This window comes from Elephantulus edwardii, unplaced genomic scaffold, assembly GCF_000299155.1.
Source record: "Elephantulus edwardii isolate Elephantulus edwardi_28Jun2011 unplaced genomic scaffold, EleEdw1.0 scaffold00431, whole genome shotgun sequence".
Lineage (NCBI taxonomy): Eukaryota > Metazoa > Chordata > Mammalia > Macroscelidea > Macroscelididae > Elephantulus > Elephantulus edwardii.
The window spans coordinates 86,510-110,485 of record NW_006400181.1 but is presented as its reverse complement, the minus strand read 5'-3'; the positions used below and the strand labels follow the sequence as shown (position 1 = coordinate 110,485).

Here is a 23,976-nt window from a genome sequence, read left to right as displayed (position 1 = left end):
CCTGATAGCTGATTAAATATTAATTTGGGCTACCATCAAAAACAAGAACAATTATCTTCAGAAATGTTTATTAGCATAGAGTAGAAAGGAGTGTTTTTTGGTACTAAGCTTTACATAAATGCAACATTTTTAGGCATCCAGAAAAATCAGTGTCCACATTAGTAAATCGACTGGACAGTGGCTATAACAATGGGCTTACACGTGGTGAGCTGGTGAGGATGGTGCAGGAAGATAGGTCAAGGTGCAGATCTGTTCTTAGTCATCTACTCCCTGGTACTTCCTGTGTCTTTGGTTTTTTTGCACAACCTCCTACCAACTAAGCCACCAGTTCTCCCTAGATTAACAGCTATTTTCTCCAAGTATCTTTACTCAAAGACTTGGGATCTTGATGATATTACATAGGACAAAGAATGCATCATATAATTACAAAGAGTCTTCCACTTTTTTGTTGTTGCTGCTAGGTGATGTCTACTTGACACTGACTCACAGGGACCCTATGTTTTCTAGAATAAAATTCTACCCTTTCCTGTGCCACTCCCACAATTGCTGCTGCGCTATCAATCTAATTTTACCAATTACTGTGTCAATCAATCTTATTGGTAGTTTTTCTCTCCTTTGCTGATCAGGGATCTCTTCAAAGTGCTAAAGAACAGTAATATTAGTCTAGACACTAAGGTGACCTGATCCAGGCTCTAGTCTTCTCAATTGTTTCCTATGCATCTGAAAGCTGGACAATGATTAAAGATGACAGAACAGAATCAACGCCTTGGAGTTGTGGTTCTGGAGAAGGGTATTTATATATATGTATGGAAATCCAGTAGAAGAAACAGATATGTCTCAGAGGATGAAACCAGTTTGCTCCTTGGAGGCTAGAATTTTGAAACTCCAACTCATATACTTTGGGCATATTGCCAGGAAGGACAAGTCATTGGAAAAGGACATCATCCTTAGAAGGGTAGGAGGCCATAGCATGAGAGGAAGGCCCTAGATGAGAAGGATTGACATAGTATCTGTGGTAATGAGGACAGGTATGTAAATGACAATAAGACTGGCTCAGGATGGGGCATAGTTCAGAGCTATTGTTGACAGAGTCACTATGAAAGGGCACATAACAACAACAAATCTTGAGATGAAATATATATAGAAGGCTGCAGTGTTATAAGTTCTGACCCCATGTAATACATTTTTTAATCTTTGTTTTGATTCCTTGGCACAAACAACACAGGTGATGATTACAGATTTAATGAAAATGAAAAATTTACAAATTACCTATTTTCTCCATTTATCATGAAGTTGTTATTGATCCAGTTGTGAGGGATTTGTTTATTGTGATCCTGGGTGTTTAAAAGTTGGCTAAGTCCTGACTGAGTCTGAAAGGTGGGTTCTTTCTGTTTTGGTTGGAGGCTGGATGTGGACTGTTTGATTGTTTTCATTTCACTCACAACTGAGTATGAACTTACTTGATTTGTTGGATTTGACTAGCAATGAGCTATGTGCTGGAAGCCTCTTGTTTAGATCCAATCAGCGATTTGTGTGCAGGCCTGGGTATTTAGAAGTCTTTTGAGCCCTTGGGCCTGGTGTTAATCGTGTTTGGAATGAACATACTTCTAAGTGGTACAGCACTGGTCTGTCAAATCACTTGGACTGAGGTAATGGACAGTTGTTGTGATCTAGAACTGTGATATTGACATTGAACGCTGTGCCACTGGTTTGTCAAATGCCATAACGGTATGGCACACATACAAGTGTTCAGGTCTTCTGTTCATAGAGTTTATATGAGTTGTGCTCAATTCAACAGCACTTACCAAGTTCACATTCAACCTTAACAATCACACTAACTATGATGTCTTTATTTCTAGAAACTAGTCCCTTGTGATAATGTTGTTGTTGTTAAGTGCTGTCAAGTCATATATGACTCATAGTGACCCTGTGAACAAAAAACCTGAACACTTGTATAACTTCCATTGTTTCTCCAAGTTCATAGAGTTTCTGGAGGCAAGCTATTTTTGATGAGGATGTCACTTCTGCTTCCAAACTTATTTTAATCAGGATGCTCCACCAAACACTATTCACCATGGGTAAACATTATTGCATTTGACACATCAGTGTCACAGTGTTTAGCATCACAGCAACCACGAGTTACCTCTGTACAGCAAATGGACAGACCACTGCTATACCAATTACAAGAATGTTTGACCAAAACAAATTAAAACCAGGTCTGAGAGCCACAGATTAAAATCACCCACCTTTGGCTTGGTTGACAATTTCTATCCACTAGGCCTACAGAGCTCTCTCGTTGTTGTAATAATAGATTCAAATTAAGTGAGAGGATTTCATAATATTGTCACTGCCAAGAAACATTCTGAAATACTATTAAAAACATATTTTACTTAAAAGCTTTGAGAGGCAAGATTTTATTGTCATTATATTGTTTGTTTTTACTGTTTTGTCTGGATTACACAAAATGACAGTTACATTTGACTACATTTGACAGAAAGACTAGTTTTCACTGTTCCTATGTGCTGTCGAGTCGCCTGCAGCTTATAACAACCCTATGTATAACAGCCCTATATCAATCTTATTGTCTCTGACACACCTATCTCCATTAGCTAGTGACCATCTCATTGAGGGTCTTCCTCTCTTGCACTGTCCCTCCACCCTCTCAAGAATGATGTCCCTCTCCAAGGACTGGTCCAACCTTGCAACATATCCAAAGTATGTCAGACAAAACTTCAGAACCCTTGCCTCCAAGGAGCAACCTGGCTTCACCCTCTCCAGGATGAACTTGTTTGTTCTCTTAGCAGTCCCTGGTATACTCAGCACTCTTATCCAGCACCACAGCTCAAAGGCATCAGCTCTTCTCCTTCTATCATCCCTAGTCATTGTCCAGTTCTCTGATACATAGCAAGTAATTGCAAAGACCAGTTTTTTTCCTCTTTCCAAGGAAGTGATTTTTTTTAGAAGTTGAAACAATGTGTAAACCCTAGAAATAGGTTTTTCATTTTAAAGTTAAAAGAAAACTGAAATTTAAAGATTATATATATATATATATATATATATATATATATATATATATATATTGAGGAAGACAAAATACATTTAATTTCAATGTGTGCAGATAAGATGAATAAAAATTTCCTGCAATTTTAGTTCTTATTTCCTCTTTCGTTTATTTTTCTTAATAATGTGCCGTTGTTCTCCTGACAGTGTATGGAGGATGTCACTTTTTTTTTCTTTTGTCTCATTCTCCATAAATATATTCCAACAAAGTTAGACCATGGTAACAAATAACTTGACCTAAATAAAGGGTTTATAGGCTACTAATTTTGTTGATTTATATTTTTCTATATAGCTATTCTATTCTACATACTCATCTATATTTGGACAGCAAATAAATTTATTTTGTTTGCTTGTATTTTTTAAGTCTTTGTAATAATTAAGCTAATATATATCTATCAGAACAGAGAAAGCATGGCTTAAAATAAAGAAAAATGTACAACCGAGCTGTATTCTCTCTATGACTATATGTAGAGAAAATAATTTGACAAAAGGGATTGTAAGAAGAAGAATGTGGCCTCAGAATTAGGGAAAGGCTCATCAACAACCTGCGGTACACAGATGATGTAACTTTATTTTCCAATAATGAAGACCTGAGCACTTATCACAGAAGTCCAGAGAATAAAGGCTTCAGTGTGGATACAACCTTAACATCAAGAAAACAAAACTTCTCACCACTGGACCAATAGTCAACATTAGTAAACATGGAGCGAAGGTTGAGATGGTTGGTGATTTAATCTGACCAGAATGCATAATCAATACCCTCAGCAACAACCAGCAGAGACATTAAAAAAATGTTGTTTGGGGGGAAGACTGCAGCTGGGGACTTCTCAAATGTCCTGAAGAGCAAAAATGGCAATCTGAGACTGCAGCGTGCTTGATTCAAGCCGTGATCTTTTCAATTGCTTCCTATGCATCAGAAAGCCGGACACTGACTAAGGATGACCATAGAAGAAATGATGAATTGGTGTTATGGTACTGGAGAAGAGTACTGAATATTCCGAAAGAATAAACAAATATTTCATGTAGATATTACAGCCAGTGTGCTTTTAGAGGGTTGTTGTTAAGTGCTGTCAAGTCATAGATGACACATAGTGACTCTATGAACAATACTCCTGAACACTTGTATAACTTTCATGTTTCTCCACATTTATAAGAGTTTCTGGAGTTACGTGCTATGCATTGGAGAGTTGGACAGTGACTAAGGATGATAGAAGGAGAATTGATGCCTTTGAGCTGTGGTGCTGGAGAAGAGTGTTGAGTATACCATGGGCTGTTAGGAGAACAAACAGGTTTGTCCTGGATAGGGTTAAACCAGGCTTCCCCTTGGAGTCAAGGATTCTGAAGCTTCGCCTGACATATTTTGGGCATGTTGCAAGGAGGGAGTGGTCCTTTGAGAGGGACATCATGTTTGGGAGACTAGAGGGGCGGCGCAGGAGAGGATGACCCTTGATGAGATGGATCGACTCTGCGACTGGAGTGGTGGGAATGAGTGCATTTGTGAGGTTGGCACAGGATAGAACAGCATTTAGCGCTATTGTACATGGGGTCATTATGAGTCAAAAGCGACTCAATGGCACATAACAACAACAACAACCTTTAGTCAGAAGCAAGTCAGGTTTCCAGAGACACTAAAGTGCACGAGAGATAATTTTTCTCCTTTAGGGCAGTTGATGTAGTTGATCTTATGCCTTTGTGTTAGCAGAACAGCTCCTTATCTTAGAGGGTAGGACAGTGAAATTCTGTCTCACATATTTTGGGCAAATTTCTCAGAGAGGCTGGTCCCAGCAGAAAGACATCAAGTTTCAAAAGGTGGAGAAGTGAAAGAGAGGAAGACCCTTGACCAGATAGATTCATATAGTGGCTGAGCGATGGGCTAGATTATAGAGGAATAGTGAGGATGACACAGGATAGGGCAGACGTTGCACCTGTTGTTCATAAGGACACTATGAGTCGTGGTCAGCTTGATGGCCCCAACAACAGCAACAATAACAGCAACAACAACAGCAGCGGCAATCATTCTTGAGAAAGTTATGAGAGCACAGGGAAGAAAGGGCTTTCAGAACGGTTCTCTTTTATTGAAACATTTGGAAGACTTTTGCGAAAGAATACCTAAGTCAAGCAATTGACAAGATAAAATATACAGTTAAAGCATAAAAATGCCCAGAAGCACTGGAGATATTAAGATGAATAGTAAATGAATGTATAATAAATTGGTGTCGTTTAACAAATCAGGTACTTATAAACACATCAAGGGATATAATTGTCTTTGAATTTTAAAGTTATTTATTCTTTTTTATATTTCATTTTCCTTTTGTGTTAACTATTCAAATTCAACAATTTCTATGTCATACACAATTCAGTGACACTGGTTACATTCTTTAAACAGTAGAAACATCCCCACTATACTTTTCCTGTACAATATTTATCCATTAATAGAAACTTCCTATCCCTAATTTTTCTATCCGATATTTGCAGTTGCTATTCAAACTTTGATCCCACTGTCTGTTATTGTTAGGTGTCATCAAGCTGACTATGCCTCATCGTGACACTATGAGTAACAGATTCAAACCTCGTTCTGTCCTGCACCATTCTCGGAAGTCTCTCAATCCCAGGTCCATGGTAGTAGTCACTATGTCAGCCCAACTTGTTGAGGGTTTTCCTTTCTTTTCTGAACCTCTAGCTTCTGCAGTCTGATGTCTCCTCAAGGATTGATCCTTAGGAAGATGTGGCCAACACATTTGAAGCAAAGCTTCACCCTCCTTGCCTCTAAGGAACATGACGGTTGCACTTCCTTCAAGATGAACCGATTTTGTTCTTTGGACAGCCATAGTATTTTCTACACTTTGCAATAACGCTACAATTCAAAGGCATCAGTTCTTCTTTGGTCTTCTTTATTAATTATCCAACTTTTAAAGGCAGATGTGGAGCAATTGAAAATACCATGACTTGGATCAGATGAACATAAGTTTTTAAACTAACATACTTGCTCTTTAGCACTTTGAAGACGTCCTTAGCAGCAGATTTCCCATTTAGATAGTGAAAAACTTTATCCAGTCTTGCACTGCACTGTAGATCTATCTTCTTCTCCTCCAAATGATGTTTTCTTCATAAACATATGATTCTGAGAATTAAATACACATGCTCTATTTTCCAAAATTTCAAAATGTTTTTTGTTTCTCTTTAATCTTAGCTATTCTTGAAGTTGGTAAATGAACATTAAAATATCCTTCTGTTGTGTTTCAACAGAAACATGGCCAAAGAATTTAGAAGATGAGTACATTTTTTTAAAAAACTCACCAAACAACAAAACCAAACACTTTGTTTAAAAAAATGCAGATTGCTTCAAAGACAAGTTATAAAATAAAACCTTGAAATGCTAAGTTCAATTGACCTTAAAGTGTTAAAGAATTTTGATATCTAGGTTAAAATTTATCATCAGAGAAAGCTTTGATGGCCTAGTGGCAAGAAGCTGTACTGCAATCCCGGTGGGGGATGGTTCAAATCCACCAGATCCTCGGCTGGAGAAGGAAGGGCAATCTCTCTCTGTGCCACTTGGATCTGACTTGACAGTACACAATAAGTGAAGGGAAAAGAAAATAAAAGAATAAAATAACAAATATATTATCAAAGAAGTTTGCTATTTATGTAATATACCTAATATTAAAATAATTAGATGCCATAAAGTATCAGTTGCAGTTTTTTTGTGGATACTAGTAAGTTTGCATGGCTCTTTGCACAAGTAACTTCTTCTCAAACCAAAGAGTTCCAATTCAGCAACTTCAGGATGAAATCTTAGGGAAATAATGAATGAAGAGATGCCAGCTTGTGTGGACATTACATAATAGTTATAAGTAAATGTTTTAACTCCATATGTGACTATGAAGAAATAATCAACAAAATTATTCTGACACACTTATCAAGCTCAGACACAAAGCAAGACTGTAAACTTTCATCTTGCAAGCACATTATACTAAAAAGCCACCAATTTATGCGTATTTGGATGTTATACTATAAAACATGTTGCTATATCGTATATATATATATATATATGCATATATGCATATATATATATATATATACACACACACACACAGAGATTGAATTTAATTGCTGAATATAACATCATACACCTAATTCATTACATGCGTTCTGAGGTAACTTTGAGACTCCATAATCTTTTCATTGCATTTTTTACCTCTTTATTCCTTAATGTATAGATAAGTGGGTTGAGAAAGGGTGTTCCAATGGTATAAAATACTGCCACCATTTTGTCAATTGGGAAAGTGGTTGGTGGTCGTGTATATATGAATATACATGGACCAAAAAATAAGATGACTACAATAATGTGAGAAGTGCAGGTAGAAAGGGCTTTTCTCCTTGCTTCTGCACTGTGGCTTCTCAGTGAATATAAAATAATAATGTATGAGATCATCAAGAGCAAGAATCCACTTGAACAAACTACCCCACTATTGGACACCAACTGTATATTGATTATATAAGTGTCCATACAGGCAAGTTTTAACAAAGGTTGCAAATCACAACAATAATGATCAATCAAATTGGATCCACAAAAGGGCAGTCGCATGACAAGGGCATTCTGAGTTGTAGCGTGTATGAAGGAGCATATCCAGGCCAAAATAATCATGATGACGCAGACCTGTCTTCTCATAATGGTTGGATAATGCAGGGGCTTACAGATGGCCACATAGCGATCAGCAGCCATCAGCATGAGGACTAAGATCTCCATGCAGCCAAACAAATGCATTGCAAAGACTTGTGTCATGCATTCATTGTAGGATATGGTTTTCTTTGCAGAGAGAGAATCTACAATTAGTCGAGGGGCTATGGAAGTTGAAAAGCAAGTATCAGCAATAGACAAATAAAATAAGAAGAAGTACATGGGACTCCCAAGAGTCCGGCTACATTTAATGGTCACAATAATGAGGAAATTCCCTACGACAGTTGCAGTGTAGAAAATGAAAAAGATGATAAACACCATTTTCTGTCTCATTGGATCCTGTGTCAGTCCTAACAGTATGAAATCAGTTACACTCTTGTTTTGCAGCATTGTCGTAGTCAATACAGGAAAATGATTAGAAATACTTCATTTAGAAGGAGAAAAGCAAGAATTTTGCAAGAAGGTGGTGATATTTTACATATAAAACCTCAGTTTGGTCATAGAATATCTCTCCACAAGGGGTAGCTGCTTAGTTTTACCTATATTAACTTTTATGATTACAGTTGAATTATTTTTTTTAAAAAAATTTCTAGTTGAATTCTTAATACTTCTCTATCTTGTTGCATAGGTTTAATCAGCACATGATAAAACAGCAGATGACTATAATTATAATTAACAATAAATGTTAATGTTAGTATTCTAGCATGTATATATAGTTTCCCGAGTAAACTTAGTTTCTCCACTTTTCAATAAACACAGGAATATTAGAGGTAGAATGTTACAAAAATAGAAATTTGTGTCTAAGGTATTTGAGTGATTTCAAAGTTAACAAGTCAAGGAACACGTTGAGAAAATATTTCCATGATGTGATGTATTAATCTTCTAAAAGATAATTTCTTAAGAAGCACAAAAAGATTCAAGGTATATGGCAAAGGAAAAACAGGAAGAACAAAAGCCATGTATCAGAGGATTTCCCAAAATAATAGTTCCAGCTTATACATTAGATCTTCAAAATGTTCAAAAAACTCCCAGCCACAGCAGAAAGTTTTCAATAGAAATTTTGTTGTGTGTCCAGAAGTGTCTCATATCACAGCTTCAAGTAAAAAAGTAGAAATAGAAAGAAAACCAGTATTCGTTAATAAGCAGGAGTGGCATCCACTTCCTAAACAACATGCCTCCAGAAACTTCTATGCCCTTTGATAAATATTGACCGTTGTAGAGGGCTTCGGGCTTTTTGTTCATAGGGTCACTATGGGTCGTGCTTGACTCGAAGGCAACCAACAACAACAACAACTATATAACTACCTGACCCATGCCAGTGTATTTTCAATATCTGAAAAGTGAACAATGAATTATTATATTGGTGAAGAATATTGAGTATATCACTGCCTGCCAGAAGAATAAACAACTGTATTTTGGGAAAATAAAGTAAAAAGCTCCTTCTAATGAGCATTGTGAGATACTGTCTCATTTACTTTGGACACATCTTCTAGAGAGAGTAATCATAAGAGAAGCACATGATGGACTAGAAAGAGGAATAATAACCAAGAAATGAATTGGCACAGTAGTAGCAATGGGTTCAATTATATTAATATGAAGGTGATAAAGGAACAGATAACAATTTAGTTTTGTGTCCATAGAGTTACTATGAATCAGAACTGATTTGATGGAACCTAACAACAGGAACAACATGTATGAGAAATTCTACATCAATTAATATCTGTATGTTATTATATTCATCCCCTAGAGAACTGTAGTCACAAGGCAAATAAGATCCAAGCAAATCAAAGATAGTCAAAACACACACTACGGACAAAATATGAGAAAAGATCAGAATAAATAAACAATTGGCTAAAGAGTCAATTTTAAAAGACTTTCTTGTATAACAAATACAATATATGAATGGATCTTAATTGGTTACAGTTAAAGACATTAAAACAAAAGTTTCAACTAAATGTCTTTTTCAACTTTCATATTAGGAAAGTGACTTGGGAGTGTATGTTTATTAATATATGTTGTTGTTTGTAGTCAGAACCAACCCCTATCTGACTCTTCAGCAGGTTTTCAGAGGAAGTTAATCGCACAGAAGGAGACTGCCTGTTCTTCTCCCTTGGAACAGCTGATGGATTCGAACTGTGTTCTTTAGGAATTGCAGCACTGTTTCTTACCACTAGGACACCAGAGCTCCCTTTGGCAGAGTCTATAGCAAAATTTTCAATACTAACTCAAAGGTTGTATGTTTCTAGCAGATCCAATCCACCAAGAGCTTCTCAGGAGAAATATGGGTCATCTCCTCATACTGGGACTTCAGTCTCAGAAGCATGATGGAAGGTTACTATGCTTTGAAATCAATTAGGAGCAAAGAGGGTTTTATTGTTTTGTTTTGTTTTTATTTAACCATATCTACCACATTATCACACTATCATATAACTTGAGGATTACATACAATCTGGGAAATTTTCCAAAAACTACATTTTATAGAAAACTCGTCTGTATGTAAAGTTAAAATTGTTTGCAATCTCTTTCAATTAAATAATATATGTGCATCTTTCTAAATACGCTGTATATTCTTATATGTCATTGTATGTTTTGTATATTATTCAATATGTGTACATTTGTCTCTTTTACACACAAACACACACACACACACACACACATCAGTGTTCCCTAAATTTGATTCCAAATCACAGCAACCCTATATAGCAGATTAGAAGTAAACTACTGTATTTCTTCGACTGAAATCCGTACAAGTGAAAAATCAGCAAATCTTTCCAAACTCAGAGGTGCTGAATGAATTTAAAATGTCAAATTTTCAATTAGTGGCCAAACACTTCAACTTGTGTCACTGGCTCTCTTTACATATAAGGAGCTCTTTTCATATGTTGTGCCACCATAATTATTTACATACATTTAGATAGGTGGGTGGGTAGGTGGGTGGGAGGGGGGGTGGATAGGTGGATAGGTAGATAGATGGATGGATAAATGGATGGATAAATGGATGGATGGATGGATGGATAGAAAGATGGATAGAAAGAGATAGATGATAGATTATAGTAGATAATAAATAATAGATAGATAGACAGATGATAGATAGATAGATAGAGAGAGAGAGAGAGAGAGAGAGAGAGAGAGAGAGATAAAACCTATCCACTGACATCTACTCATGTTGATACTCGATTGGGTTTTCAATGTTGTGAATCTTTACCGGAGGAGACTGTCCAACTTTCTTCCATAAACAAGTGCTGGATTGCTGTCACTGACATTATAGGTAGCAGATAGACAGTCTAGATAGATAGAAACTCCTGGTTTGTGCAATAGGTTAAGTGTTCAAATAATGGTTTAAAAATTGTACAAATACTCTGGAAGGCAGTTTGGCGCTTTGTCAAAAAGCTTAACATAGAAATTCCATATGATGCAGCTATTTCACTGCTTGGAATATACTCCAAAGAAATGAGAACTGAGGCTTAAATGGAGACTTGTACACTAATGTTCGTAGCAACATTATTCACCATCGCAAGAACATGGAAACAGCACAGGTGTCCCACCACAATCAAGTGGATTGAGAAATTATGGGACATTAATAAAATAAAACACTATGCAGCATGCAGGAACAATGATTTTGTAAATTATTACCTAGCTTGGGAGGGACTGGAGAGCATTATGCTGAGTGAACTCAGTTCCACAAGGACGAATATTGTATAAAACCATTATTGTAGAATGAGTATGTGGATCCAAGGGAGGGGCAGGGTGGAAGCAGAGGGATGAGGATGTGAGGATGTGTGGGGAGGGGAAATGGGGAATTAATCATGCGATTATACAATTTGATGGGTGGGTGAGGGAAGCTGGAGGAATGTGGTATGAAAAATATATTCAAATTTTGTAAATAATCTAGTATTTTTTTTCAAAGGTTGTTGATTAGAATTCTCCCAAGAAGCATTTCAGAAGACAACTTGGATATCTGCTTCTAAAAGGTCACAGCCTTAAGAATTCTGTGCAGATCAGTTTTACTGATACTTGTATCAGTTTTACTTGATACTTGTATTGTTCCGCGAGTAAGAACTGGCCCTATGGAAGCTAGCAACAGTAACACCACCACTCACAAAAACACTTCATAATCTGTGTACATTGGAATAATTTGCAGTATGAGTGGCACACATTATAGCAAAGCAACATAGTCATAGTAATTTTGATGAACTCACCACTGAATTACAGCATAGAAAAAAAGTGATGAAAAAATATTTTTTGAATGAGTAAACTAACTAAGGAGAATTTTCCACATGCAACCTTCTACTGTGCTTGGGTACTATTGACCGATAGCTGATTGTTCTGTGGGTTTTCAGACTCATTCACACAGGAGGGGATAGCCTTTCTCAGACAGAGCAATTGGTGGAGTCCACACATTTGGGCTGACAGTGTAACACCTTACCACTAAGCCACCAGAGCTCACATTCCATAGAGTCCCATTACTCTGCACCCAGTGTCTCTGAGTAGATATAAAGACTACAGTATCTTCTGCCCACAGCAAAATAATCACCTTCATAAAACTTCTCTGCACTTGAGTTATTTTTATTACTTTTGTCCCTCCCCCAACCTACCAACATTCTTTTCTCCTAGTGCTCATGACTTTTGTGTATCTTTTCTTCCCATATGCACTATTTTTTTAGCTTCTTGTAAATAGCTGATTTTGTTACTAAATATTTCAGTAAAATGGAAAACACATACCATGTTTTGTTTCTTTTGCTTTAGATCAGGAGGGACAGTTTGTTGAAGAAGACACATCCTACAGAGATAATCAGAGAAAAAAAGGAAGACCGCCAAAAAGATAAGATTTTCCCAGTGACTTCAGCAATGGGTTTAAACACTGGGAATTATGGGAAGGTGGGAGATTGGACAAGATTTCTGCTTTGCTCTACATAATGTATGTAGGGCTGCTATGAATAGGAGTAGATTCAATGGCACCTTATAAAAACATTTTTAAATTACATATCACTCCTACTAAAAACTTTCTACCCTTCCAGAAGTGACTTCTATGTATTACATATTTAGTATGAAGACACGGAGAAGGCTTTTTTTTTTCATCTAGCACTAAACACAACTAAATTAGTCTTAAACAAAAATCTTACCACTTTAATGTACAGGTTATTATTCAGCTGCCCTTTTCTTTTGAAGTTTTTGAAGCCATGTATTCAAGTGAAGGAACTAGAAGAATGCTTTACAATTCTACGTCACAAAGTTTTTTAAGGTCTTACGTGTCTACCAGAAGACAGTCTATGTTGGTCACAGTCCCACTCCAGATACTCTGAAATCCATCATAGCACAAGATTTTGACTGTGAAATGCTTCCCTTTTAACTTCCCTGGAGGAATATTTAACATGAATGACGTAAAACTGAAGAGTTTTAGGAAGATAATCCTCCAGGGTGTGTACCCTTTCTCCCAATTAAGAAACATGGCCAGACGTGATAAAGAACTCCATCTTCAAGATAATGTCTTAGATTATAGAATACAAAATATATGTTGTTAGTTGTTGTTGTTAAATGCCATTGAGTCGCAGGCGACTCATAGCGACCCAATGAAGGAGAGTCCTTGATGCTTGGGTGCCTTTCATCCTCTCTCCAGGTTCATAGGGTTTCCAGAGGCAAGCTATTACGGAAGTGGATGCCACTCCTGCTTCCAAACAAAATATATAGTATTTTTAAAAAATTAAAGGTGTTAATTGGTGTAAAAAAATGCCATTTTAAAAAATAACAATATATATTATGGTCATCTATTGAGCCCAGATGATGGTTTCTCAAAGCATTGTTCAGTACAAGGGACCATAACATTTGGGAAAAATGGTGGCTGATTATAGTTAAGACAAGAAAAAATATGAAAAAGAATTGTTAATATTGTTGTGACAGAAAGGGCACAATTGCCTAAACAAACACATTCACATACATAATGATGAGAAAATGTTAAAGAGCAAAGATATACAGGAATGAAGTCCCAATGAACACTAGAAAAACGTATACAATAATAAGAATAATAATGTAACATGGTCCTTGGTTACAGTCTATATATAAAAAGATCCATGAATCTACACTAATATAAATGGCTTGAATAAATGTAAAAAAGTGAAAGTAAGACAATTTTTTCTGTCAGAATAATTTAAAGTTATTTACATAGGTAATCCATTCTCTGGGATTTAGAACATAATTCTTCATCACTTAACTGTAGGCTAAATCTTCCTAGGGGGGAAAAAAAGTACAATATGGTAAGGGAGAAGAAAGAGTGTTTGTACATTGGAGAAATCTGACAAACTCTACTTTGCTCAGGTAATAAAGGTTAGTTTTGTTGTTGCTGACTCACTGTTGATAGTTTTTTTTTTAAATAGCGATAATTGATCTTTGTTGTGGTCTTCCTCCAAAAGATCGTAACCTTAGACCAATGCAATATGACTCTTTTACCTAGTGATCTCTGACTAGATCTAAGAAATAAACGTAGTCATAGCACACACACACACACACACACACACACACGCACATCCTACCAAGAATGAAAGATACTTATGACAAGATATCAAGAGATATGTTTGTGGGGCTGACATAACCAAAGTCTGTTTACTAAACAATAGGCCGGAAACTATTGCTGACTTGCAGAATTATGGAGGTGCCAATTAACTTCAATCTTCATTTGAGGAGGCTGGTTGAAGATTTTTACATAATTGATTTCCTAGATCTGTGGTTTAAGCAACAGAAGCAGTGCAGAATGGGGAAAGAAAAGTAGTTTATGTTTGTAATCTGAATGAAGTTCACATTGTAAAGAAATTCAGCTGTTGGTGGATTAGACTACGTTGGCCAATGGCATTGCATTATGTTCTATCTGGCCTGGTTTTGACTGCTGATATTTAGCTTTACCAGCGATTCCTTCCACAGATGTAATCAATCTGACGAACACGCATTTCATCACATCAGGCCCATGTGTAAAGGCATTTTTGGTGTTTCTTAAAAACATATTTACAATGAATATATAATTGAATATACAGAATTCAATTATTATATTTCCACCATGGCTTCTGTCAACATGTCTGTACTTTTAGACATTCATTTTTTCTTTATTGTTTCCAACTTTTCCATTCAAGTCACCAGTTATCGTTAATACCCCATGAGTGCATGTTTAGTCCATTTAAGACTGCAGAGTTTGGTAAAAATCTTCCATTTCCTACTCTTTTGCTTCAGCTGTTGATGTAAATATTTGAATACTACTCATATTAACAGAATGCCATTTTATGTATATGGATAATATCCTATCAATCATAACATTGCACTTGAGGATAGAACCTGAATTTGCCTTTTAAACTGTGACTGCAACACCAATATTCTGTTGTTGTTGTTATTGTTGTTTTCAATTTCAGGCATAGCAAACTGACATGTCTAAAGCGCTCAGGCATAAATGGATACTAACGTTCAGCGGTCAATGTGGAGGGAAAAAAGCAAGAAAAACTCAAGAAGCTTAGATGCTACTTTTATTTGCAGTTCATACAGACTGTGAGAAGTGAGCTGTAATTCCCATTGTGCTGGGAACTTTCCCACAAAATTCTTGTAGTGCTGAGTACAAGTGTGGTGTTTGGCTACATTTGTGCAGAAATCACTAACCTTATCACATCATGCACCTGTGCAGTTCCACTTAGCTTTATATCATTTAGCAAAACAGTACTGAGCTTCCTCCAACTTTGCAATGGTTATGTAAGGCACACTGTTGTTAGGTGCCATCAAGTCTAATTTAACTCACAGCAACCCTAAGAATCACAGATCTGAACCCTCTCATTTCCTGTGCCGACCTCACAATCTCTGACACACTGAAGCCCAAGCCAATTGCTGCAGTCAATCCACCTGGTTTAGGGTCTTCTTTTCCTTTGTTCTTCCCTCACCTTTCCAAGCATAATGTCTTTCTCCAAGAAATAACCTTTCCTAGCAAAATGCACAAGGTATGTGAGACAAGCTTTGCCATCCTTACCTTCAAGGAGCACTCTATCTGCACTTTCTCCAAGGCATATCTGTCCTTTTGTAAATTCACAGGTTATTCGGTACGCTTATTATCTAAATAGGCGAAAACAGGCCATAAGTGCACAGGTCCATGAGAGATCTCTGAAAGGGCCAAAGAGAATGAGAATAACACTCACCACCCCATAGCAGTAAGCAGATCAGAAGCCCATAGCTCACCCCCCCGGGTATCTATATAGCCCTGGTAGCAGAAGTTCATTTATTCATTGCTAACTCACAGACTCACAGTTATGATACCAACAGTTAGGTTTATTCGAAGGGAACCTGGAGAGTGAGGAAAGCAATAAATATCACAATATCATGCAAAATAAGTCCAGATTTTAGCTCTACAGTACTGAAGCACAATTCCTCCATTCAGGCTCTGGTTTCAATTAAGCAAGCAGCTTTTCCTTCTATTATCAAAGGCAAGAACAGCAAAAATACAACTATAAATGGCCAGTATAAATGCAAGAAGCCCCAGGTCACACTTTGCTATTGTTTGTCCATAGCAATGCCACAGTGTCTCTAACAAACAGGGTCTCACACTCACCAGGGTTTTGCTACCATAAGCTTTGCTCATCTCAAATCTTGCTGCCACAAGTCTTGCAGCTCAGTGCGGGAAGCACACCTTCACTTAGCCTAGTCCCACAGCTGAGAGTGATTTCCAAGATCATGCTTATTTGCAAGGCCATGTGTCTGCAGTTAAAGTAGCTTGAGATCAGAGGCAGCTAACAAATGTCTGAAAAACCACAACTTTTAGACTAAAACCACAATTCAAGGCATCAATTGTTCTTCTGTCATCTCTTTCACTGTCCAGCTCCAGCAGCTCAGCAAGTGATTGAAAATACTCTGGTTTGAATCCAGCACAACTTAGTCCTCAAATTAATATCATTGCTCCTCAGTCATTTGGAGTTTTCCTGATTGCAGACTCTTCCCAGTGCCATAATTCTCCTGATCTCCTGACTTCTGATAGTAAGTGTACTGATTGTGGATCCAAGTAAGATGAAGATTTTGGCAGTTTCAATATTTTCTCCATCTATAACAGTCTTGGTACCAGCAGCCAGGAAATTAAAAGGCAAATTGCGTTGGAAAAGTCTGCTGTCATAGACCTCTCCAAAGTACTGAAGAGCAACAGGGTCAGTCTGGAGACTAAAATGTACCTGATACAGGGCATGGTCTTTGCAATTACTTGCTATGCATCAGATAGCTGGATAATGACTAGGGATGATAGGAGAGTTGATGTCTTTGAGCTGTGGTACTAGAAAAGAGTATTGAATATACCATGGACTGCTAGGAGAACAAACAAGTTCATCCTGGAGAGAGTGAAGGCAGGCAGCTCCTTGGAGGCAAGGATTCTGAGGCTTTGTCTGACATACTTTGTACATGTTGTAAGGCGGGATCAGTCCTTGGAGAGAGACATCATACTTGGGAGGATGAAGGGACAGAACAGGAGAGAAAGACCCTCGACGAGATGGACTGATTCAGTCACTAGAGTAATGGGGATAGGTGTGTCAGAGACAATAAGATTGGCAAGGGATAGAGCAAGGTATACATAGGGTCGCAATGAGTCGCAGACGACTCAACAACAAATAACAACAGCAATTATGACGTCACCTATCAGTCTAGTAGTGAGAATTTTGGTTTTCTTGATGTTGAGATTCAATCCATATTGGAAGATGGAGTTAAGGCAGCTAAGTAAGGCACTTTAGGGTTACAGTACCTACACCTGCCTTTCATGTATACAGAACACATATACCCCATGATTGATTCAAAATGGTCAATGTCACTTTATCTTATCTCACCAATGCTTAGAATGATGATGTTTATGTGTTTCATCTCGTTTTCACGTCTAGTTTCTAACATTCATTTGTTGAAAATAATGCAATGAATTCAGGTTTATATGTCTCTATTCCTATCACTACTGTTAAATTTTTATGTTATAAATGTAGGAGTAGAATCAGGGAGTGTAAGTAGGAGTTTTCTACTTCTAACTATTGAGGTGGTTGTATCATTTTATGATCCCACCAGGTGGGCAGGGAGAAAAGTGCAACAATGAATGAATGGAAATCCAAAATCTCTGTAAATTTTCATTAATTTTTTTAAAGGATTCCAATTTCTCAACAAACTAGATGTCTGAAAAATAGTAGCTATTTTAGAATGGAAAATGTGATTTTGGGTCACTTAGTGGGTAGAAGGTCTCACTCACTACTAATCCAGGTGGGTGCAGATTCTCTGCAGTGGACCAGCTATCCCCAGGAGAAAGATGAGACATTTCCTCCCATGCAATTTACCACATATAAAATCATCTGAAGGGGCAACTACTAGTTGATTTCTACTTGACAGCATTTTTCTTAGAATGTGATCCCTCGATATGGTTTTACTTTGTATTTCTCTAATGTCTAACGATTGTGAGCATCTTTCTACTCATTTGATGGCCACTTAAATGTTAATTTGATGACGTGTTTCTTCATGGCCTTCATCTTTTAATTGAATTGTTCATCTTTTCTTTTTGAATTGTTGGTTTCCTTTATATGTCATATTATACTTTTATTATTGGTTTGCTTACAAAATTCATATGTGTTATGTTTCACACTATTCTCCATTCACATTGTGTTTCACCATTCTCATGCATCTGGGTTTTTTTACCCCCCAACTTTTTTCTTTAATTTATTATTCATTTTAATGAAAATTCACAGAGACTGGATTTCCATTCATTCATTGTTGCCCTTTTCTCCCCTCCCAACCCTCCCACCTAGTACACTCCCCTCTCAGAAAAGTAAAAGAAAAATTCTTTCATTGTTTTACAATCCCGCCCCCCAGGTCCACTCCACTGTGCAGCTTTTGCTCTGGACTCCTGTCATGACAATAATACCCAATCACATATCCCTTTTAAACAATTTTCTCCCTCATCTGTTTCAATGCAGTATACATTATTGAACCCATCTTGCTCATTCTCCCCCCAACTGCGATGTCAGTTCCTGTTTTACAGCAATGGCACCATGCAGTATTTGTCCTTTTGTGTCTGAGATGCTTCACTCAGCATAATGTCCTCCAGGGTCACCCATTTTGAATAATATTACATGAGTTCCTTGTTTTTCAATGCACAGTAGTAGTCCATTGTGTGAATATACCACAACTTCTCTATCCATTCGTTTGCTGATGGGCACTTAGGTTGTTTCTAACTCCTTGCTATTGTGAACAAAGCCATATTATACATGGGTGTGCATATATCTGCTTGGATGTCAGTTATGGCATTTGTTTTATAAAATTAGTCACCAGTGGACCTTGCCCATAATTACCCTGTCTTTTTGTTCATATCCTTCCCTTTTCTTTCCTCCCTCCCTCCACTCACCAAACTGTGCAACACAGAGCTTTCCTTCCTACCACTCCTCAGCCCCCTCCCATCTCCCTCTCCCATGAATGCTTTACTAAGTTAATCTTCTATTGTTTGCAATAATGACCTTATGCAGTATTTGTATCAGACTCCTGAGTGCTGCATAGTTTTAAGTGTGTGAATAGACCCGAATTTTTCAATCCATTTGGTTGAGGTTGGACATTTGGATTATTTCCATGTTCTTGCAATTGCTGCTATGAACACTGATGTCCAGATCTCCATTTGTGCCAGTTCTAATTTCCTTGGAGTATATTCCTAGTAATGGAATAGCTGGGTCATATGGAATTTCTATGTTTAATTTTTTTTAGGAAATTCCAAACTGCCTTTCCAGGGTGGTTATTCTGCAAAATTTACAGGCCCACCAACAGTGTATGAGATATCCCACCTCTCCACATCCTCTCTAAATATTGCTTGCTGCCTTACCAAACTTTCCCACTGTTAATGGAGTGAGATGGTATCTCATTGTGGTTTTGATTTGTGCCTCTCTTATTGCCAGTCACTCTGAGCATTTCCTCATATTCCTGTTGGCCTCCTGAATGTCTTCCTGTGTGGAATGTCTTTCCATGTTTGTAGCCCATTTTGTAATTGGATTATCAGCCTTTTTCTTCTGGAGGTCCAGAAGTAGTCTGTAAACTTTTTTTATGAGACCCTTGTCTGAGATGTTATTGCCAAATGTTTGTTCCCAGTTGGTAGGTTTTTCATTACATGCTGTTGGGGGGAAAAAAGCTTTTAATGAGCAAGAGATTTAATCTTTAGAAAGTCCTGTTCATCAATTTTATCCATTCCAGAATGTGCATTTCTGTCTGTATTTGGCAGTCTCTTTATACCACACAGCCTAGGCCTCCTAAGCTTGGTCCCACTCTCTCTCTTATGATCTTTAGGGTTTGGGTTTTATTCCCATGTCTCTGACCCATCTTGCGTTTTGTATTTGATACAGGATATGGATCCTGTTTAAGCTTTCTGCAGGTAGCAGTACAGTTTTGCCATCGCCATTTGTTGAAGAGGTTGTCACTTCCCCACTTGATAGGTTTTGTTTCCTTTTCTAATATAAGTTGATCATAGAGAGGTTCACTTCTGAGTTCTTGATTCTGTTCCATGGGTCTATGTCCCTGTCATTATATCCGTACCACACTGTTTTGGTTATTATCAATGTGTAGGAGGTTTTAGAGCTACGCCTCCCACTGCATTTTTCATTTTTCAGAAGTGCTTTGCTTTAGTTGAGGTCCCTTTCTTCTCCATATAAACTTGACAATGTCCCTTTTGACCTTCTTGAAGAATGAATTTGGTATCTGTATTGTGTTGAACATGTAGATTGCTTTAGGTAGGATTACCATTTTCATTGTATTTAGTTGTCCTATCCATGAATAGGGTACATTTTCCAATTTATTTAGGTCTTATTGTGTCTTGGATAAATGTTCTGTAGTTTTCTTTGTATATGTCTTTTATGTCTCTAGTTAGGCTCACTCTCAAATATCTCAATTTGTGGTTGGCTATTGTAAATGTTATTGCTTTCTTAGTTACTTTCTTGTGTTTTCTTTGTTACTGTAGAGGAATCCCACTGATTTTTGGATATTGACTTTGTACCCTGCCACTTTACTAAATTGGTCTACGATCTCAAACAGGTTTTTTGTTTAGTCCTTGGGATTTTCTGTATGCGCTATCATATCATCAGCATATAGTGACAATTTAACCATCTCTTTGAAGTCTGGATGCCTTTTATTTCTTTCTCTTGTCATATTGCCCTAGCAAGTATTTCCAATACAATATTAAATAGAATTGATGATAATGGGCATCCTTGCCCGGTCCGCTGTTTATAAGGACTATTTTAAGTCTTTCTCCATTGAGAAGAATATTGACTCTTGGTTCTGCATATATAATTTTCATTATGTTTCTATTCCAATTTTGCTGAATGTCTTAATCAGGAAAGGTTTTTTATTTTATCAATTTATCAGTTGCATCAATTGCTAAATTTTGTAACATTCTTTTTATTTTCTTTGTTAATATAGTAAACTACATCAATCATTTTTCTTAAATTACACCATCCTTGCATACCTGTTATGAATCCCACTTGGTCATAATGAATTATTTTTTTGAAGTGTTTTTTGGATTCTGTTGGCTAGGATTTTGCTAAGGATTTTTGCCTCTATGTTCATGAAGGATATTGTTGTTTAGTTTTCTTTTTTTGGTAATATCTTTGCCTAGTTTTGGTATTAGGGTTATGCTTGCTTCATGGAATGTGTCTGGGTGTGTTCCTTCTCTCTCTCTTTCTCTCTCTCTCTCTTTTTAAAAAGTAGAATTGGTAATAAATTTTCTCTGAATGTTTGGTAGAATTCAACTAGGAATCCATGTTGCCCAGGACGTTCTGTAGAAGAGTCTTTTTATGACCTACTCAACTGTTCATTCTCAAAGATTTTTCCCTATATTTACTTTTTAAAATTTCTATCACTTTTTAGTAACTACTTTGACAAGAACTATGTTATTGCTATTGTTTGTTGATATCAAGTTGGCTCTGAGTCATAGTAACTCTACAACAGAGCAAAACACTGGAGAAAAAAAAATCGTCAATAATATTTCTGTTGTGATATTAATCTCAAAAACATATAGAAAACTTCAACACCTTCATGAAAAGGAACATTTATTTTTTATAATTTAGTTATTTGACATTTTAAATTCATATAGCTCTATTTGATTATCTATTTCAGAAAAACTATACACTTATATTTCCCCTGATGTTATTTTCCAAGAACTTTATACTTTTAGGTGGTCATGTAGGCCTTTAATACAGTTGAATTATTTTAAGTGTATGATATAAATGATGATCCCTGTTTTATTTTTCTGTAAGTGAATGTCTAGTTCTGTCAGCACCATTTGTCAAAGAGAATGCTTCTTTCCGTTGAGTGTACTCTGATTCTTGTTGAAAATCAGGTTCCAAAGAGGGATTTTCCACTATATCCTATTAGGTTATTTCCTGACCACTGAACCATTTCTATAGTGTTTTGACTATTCTCTGAAAGTGCTCATAGGCAAATATATCATTTAAAAAATTTAGATTACCTGACCATAGGAATCGTGATTTCAATCACATGAGTGCCAACAAAAAAATGGACAATAAGGAATATAGAGTTTGCTCTGACTTAAATTTTTCACAAAGAGAAGAAAGATATAGAGAAGACCTTAGTTGGTTCTGCCTAGAGACACACCTTCAATCTTCAAATATCTGCACTGTTGAGTAGATAGTCCTTCTTCTAGTTAAAATTGCTAATTGAATTCCCATATTTTTTAGACTGAAAAATGGGGTTAGATCTGTTGGATACAATGAGATTGGCTCAGAATAGAGCATGATTCGGAGCTATAGGGTACATAGGGTTGCTATGAGTGACAGGTGACTCGATGGCACATAACAACAAGGTACTAGAAGAAGGAAGGGCAATCTCTATTAGAGCAATTAACTACCTCAGAAAACCCACCTAAGAGTCAGCTATGGGTCAGTCACTACTTGGCAGTACACAACAGCAATAACAACAATAAAGTCTTATAGTACTTTGATTTTTGGCTAACGGTAAGGAGCTGTACTGCCAACCCAAAGGCAAGAGTTTCAAATCCATCACCTGTTTCTCTGTGTAATGCTTTTGACAACCCTTTGGAGAGTCAGGTATTGGTCATTTCTGACTCGATATACAACAAAACAAGTAATATGATACACATTTAAATTTCTCTTATATTTTACTAACATACAAAGGGTTTAGAATATTTTAAAAAGTCTGATAATGAAACATTTTTTTAAGAGAAACTAGTGATAAAACAAAATGAATAATCTCAATGTACTAAATTTAAATGAGCAAAGAAAGTGGGTACATATTAAAAATGCATTACAGTGGTAATCGATACAAGATGATAGAGAATTGGTTACATTTTGTTTGTTGATTCTAATACATTTTTATGACAGTGTGTGTTTAAATTGTTACCTTATCAAATAAAAATTATAGACTCAGAATTATGCTGTATATTTAATGATCATTAATGCCAGAATGAGCTAGCAGAAAAACACTGTATAAAATAAATGGCAGCGTGGACTAAAGTTATCTAAATTATTCAGATAGTATATTCAGTCATGAAGTAAAAGATGATGTTAAATATTCATCCACCTTGTAAGCTGTAAAAATTGCTCAAATATATGATTTAATAATGTTAAATAATCACACACTATTTTATCTGATGCCTATAGAGTTTCAATATCATTGCTAAATATATTTTCATACCCCCATTTATCTTATCATATGTGTTCTGAGGTAATTTTGATACTCCATAACTTTCTCATTGCATTTTTCACTTCTTTGTTCCTCAGTGTGTAGATGAGTGGGTTGAGAAAGGGTGTCCCAATGGTATAAAACACCGTGACCATCTTGTCCATGGCATATGTGGTCGGCGGTCGTGTGTATATGAATATACATGGACCAAAGAATAAGACAACCACGATGATGTGAGAGGTGCAGGTGGAAAGGGCTTTTCTCCTTGCTTCTGCACTGTGGTTTCTCAGTGAATGTAAGATAATAATGTATGAGATCATCAGGAGCAAGAAACCACTTGAGCAAACTACCCCACTATTAGACACCAACTGTATATTGATGATATAAGTGTCCATGCAGGCAAGCTTTAGCAAAGGTTGCAAGTCACAGCAATAATGATCGATTAAATTGGATTCACAAAAGGGTAGTTTCAAGACCAGAGCGTTCTGAGTTGTAGCGTGTATGAAGGAGCATATCCAGGCCAAAATAATCATGATGACGCAGACCTGTCTTCTCATAATGGTTGGATAATGCAGGGG

The 23,976-nt window shown here is 36.7% G+C and overlaps 2 protein-coding genes across 2 annotated transcripts; both read right to left on the bottom strand.

The window, feature by feature from the left end:
- Window positions 1-7,198: 7,198 nt before the first annotated feature.
- Window positions 7,199-8,128, bottom strand: LOC102863781 (olfactory receptor 4C11-like). The gene has a single exon (XM_006902594.1). The coding sequence runs from the start codon at window positions 8,126-8,128 to the stop codon at window positions 7,199-7,201; it is 930 nt and encodes a 309-aa protein (XP_006902656.1).
- Window positions 8,129-23,424: 15,296 nt separating this feature from the next.
- LOC102863375 (olfactory receptor 4C11-like) lies at window positions 23,425-23,976 on the bottom strand (the record flags this gene model as incomplete). The annotated part of the gene is made up of 1 exon (XM_006902593.1): window positions 23,425-23,976. A coding segment is annotated over one exon (552 nt), but the record flags the coding sequence as incomplete, so codon positions are not given.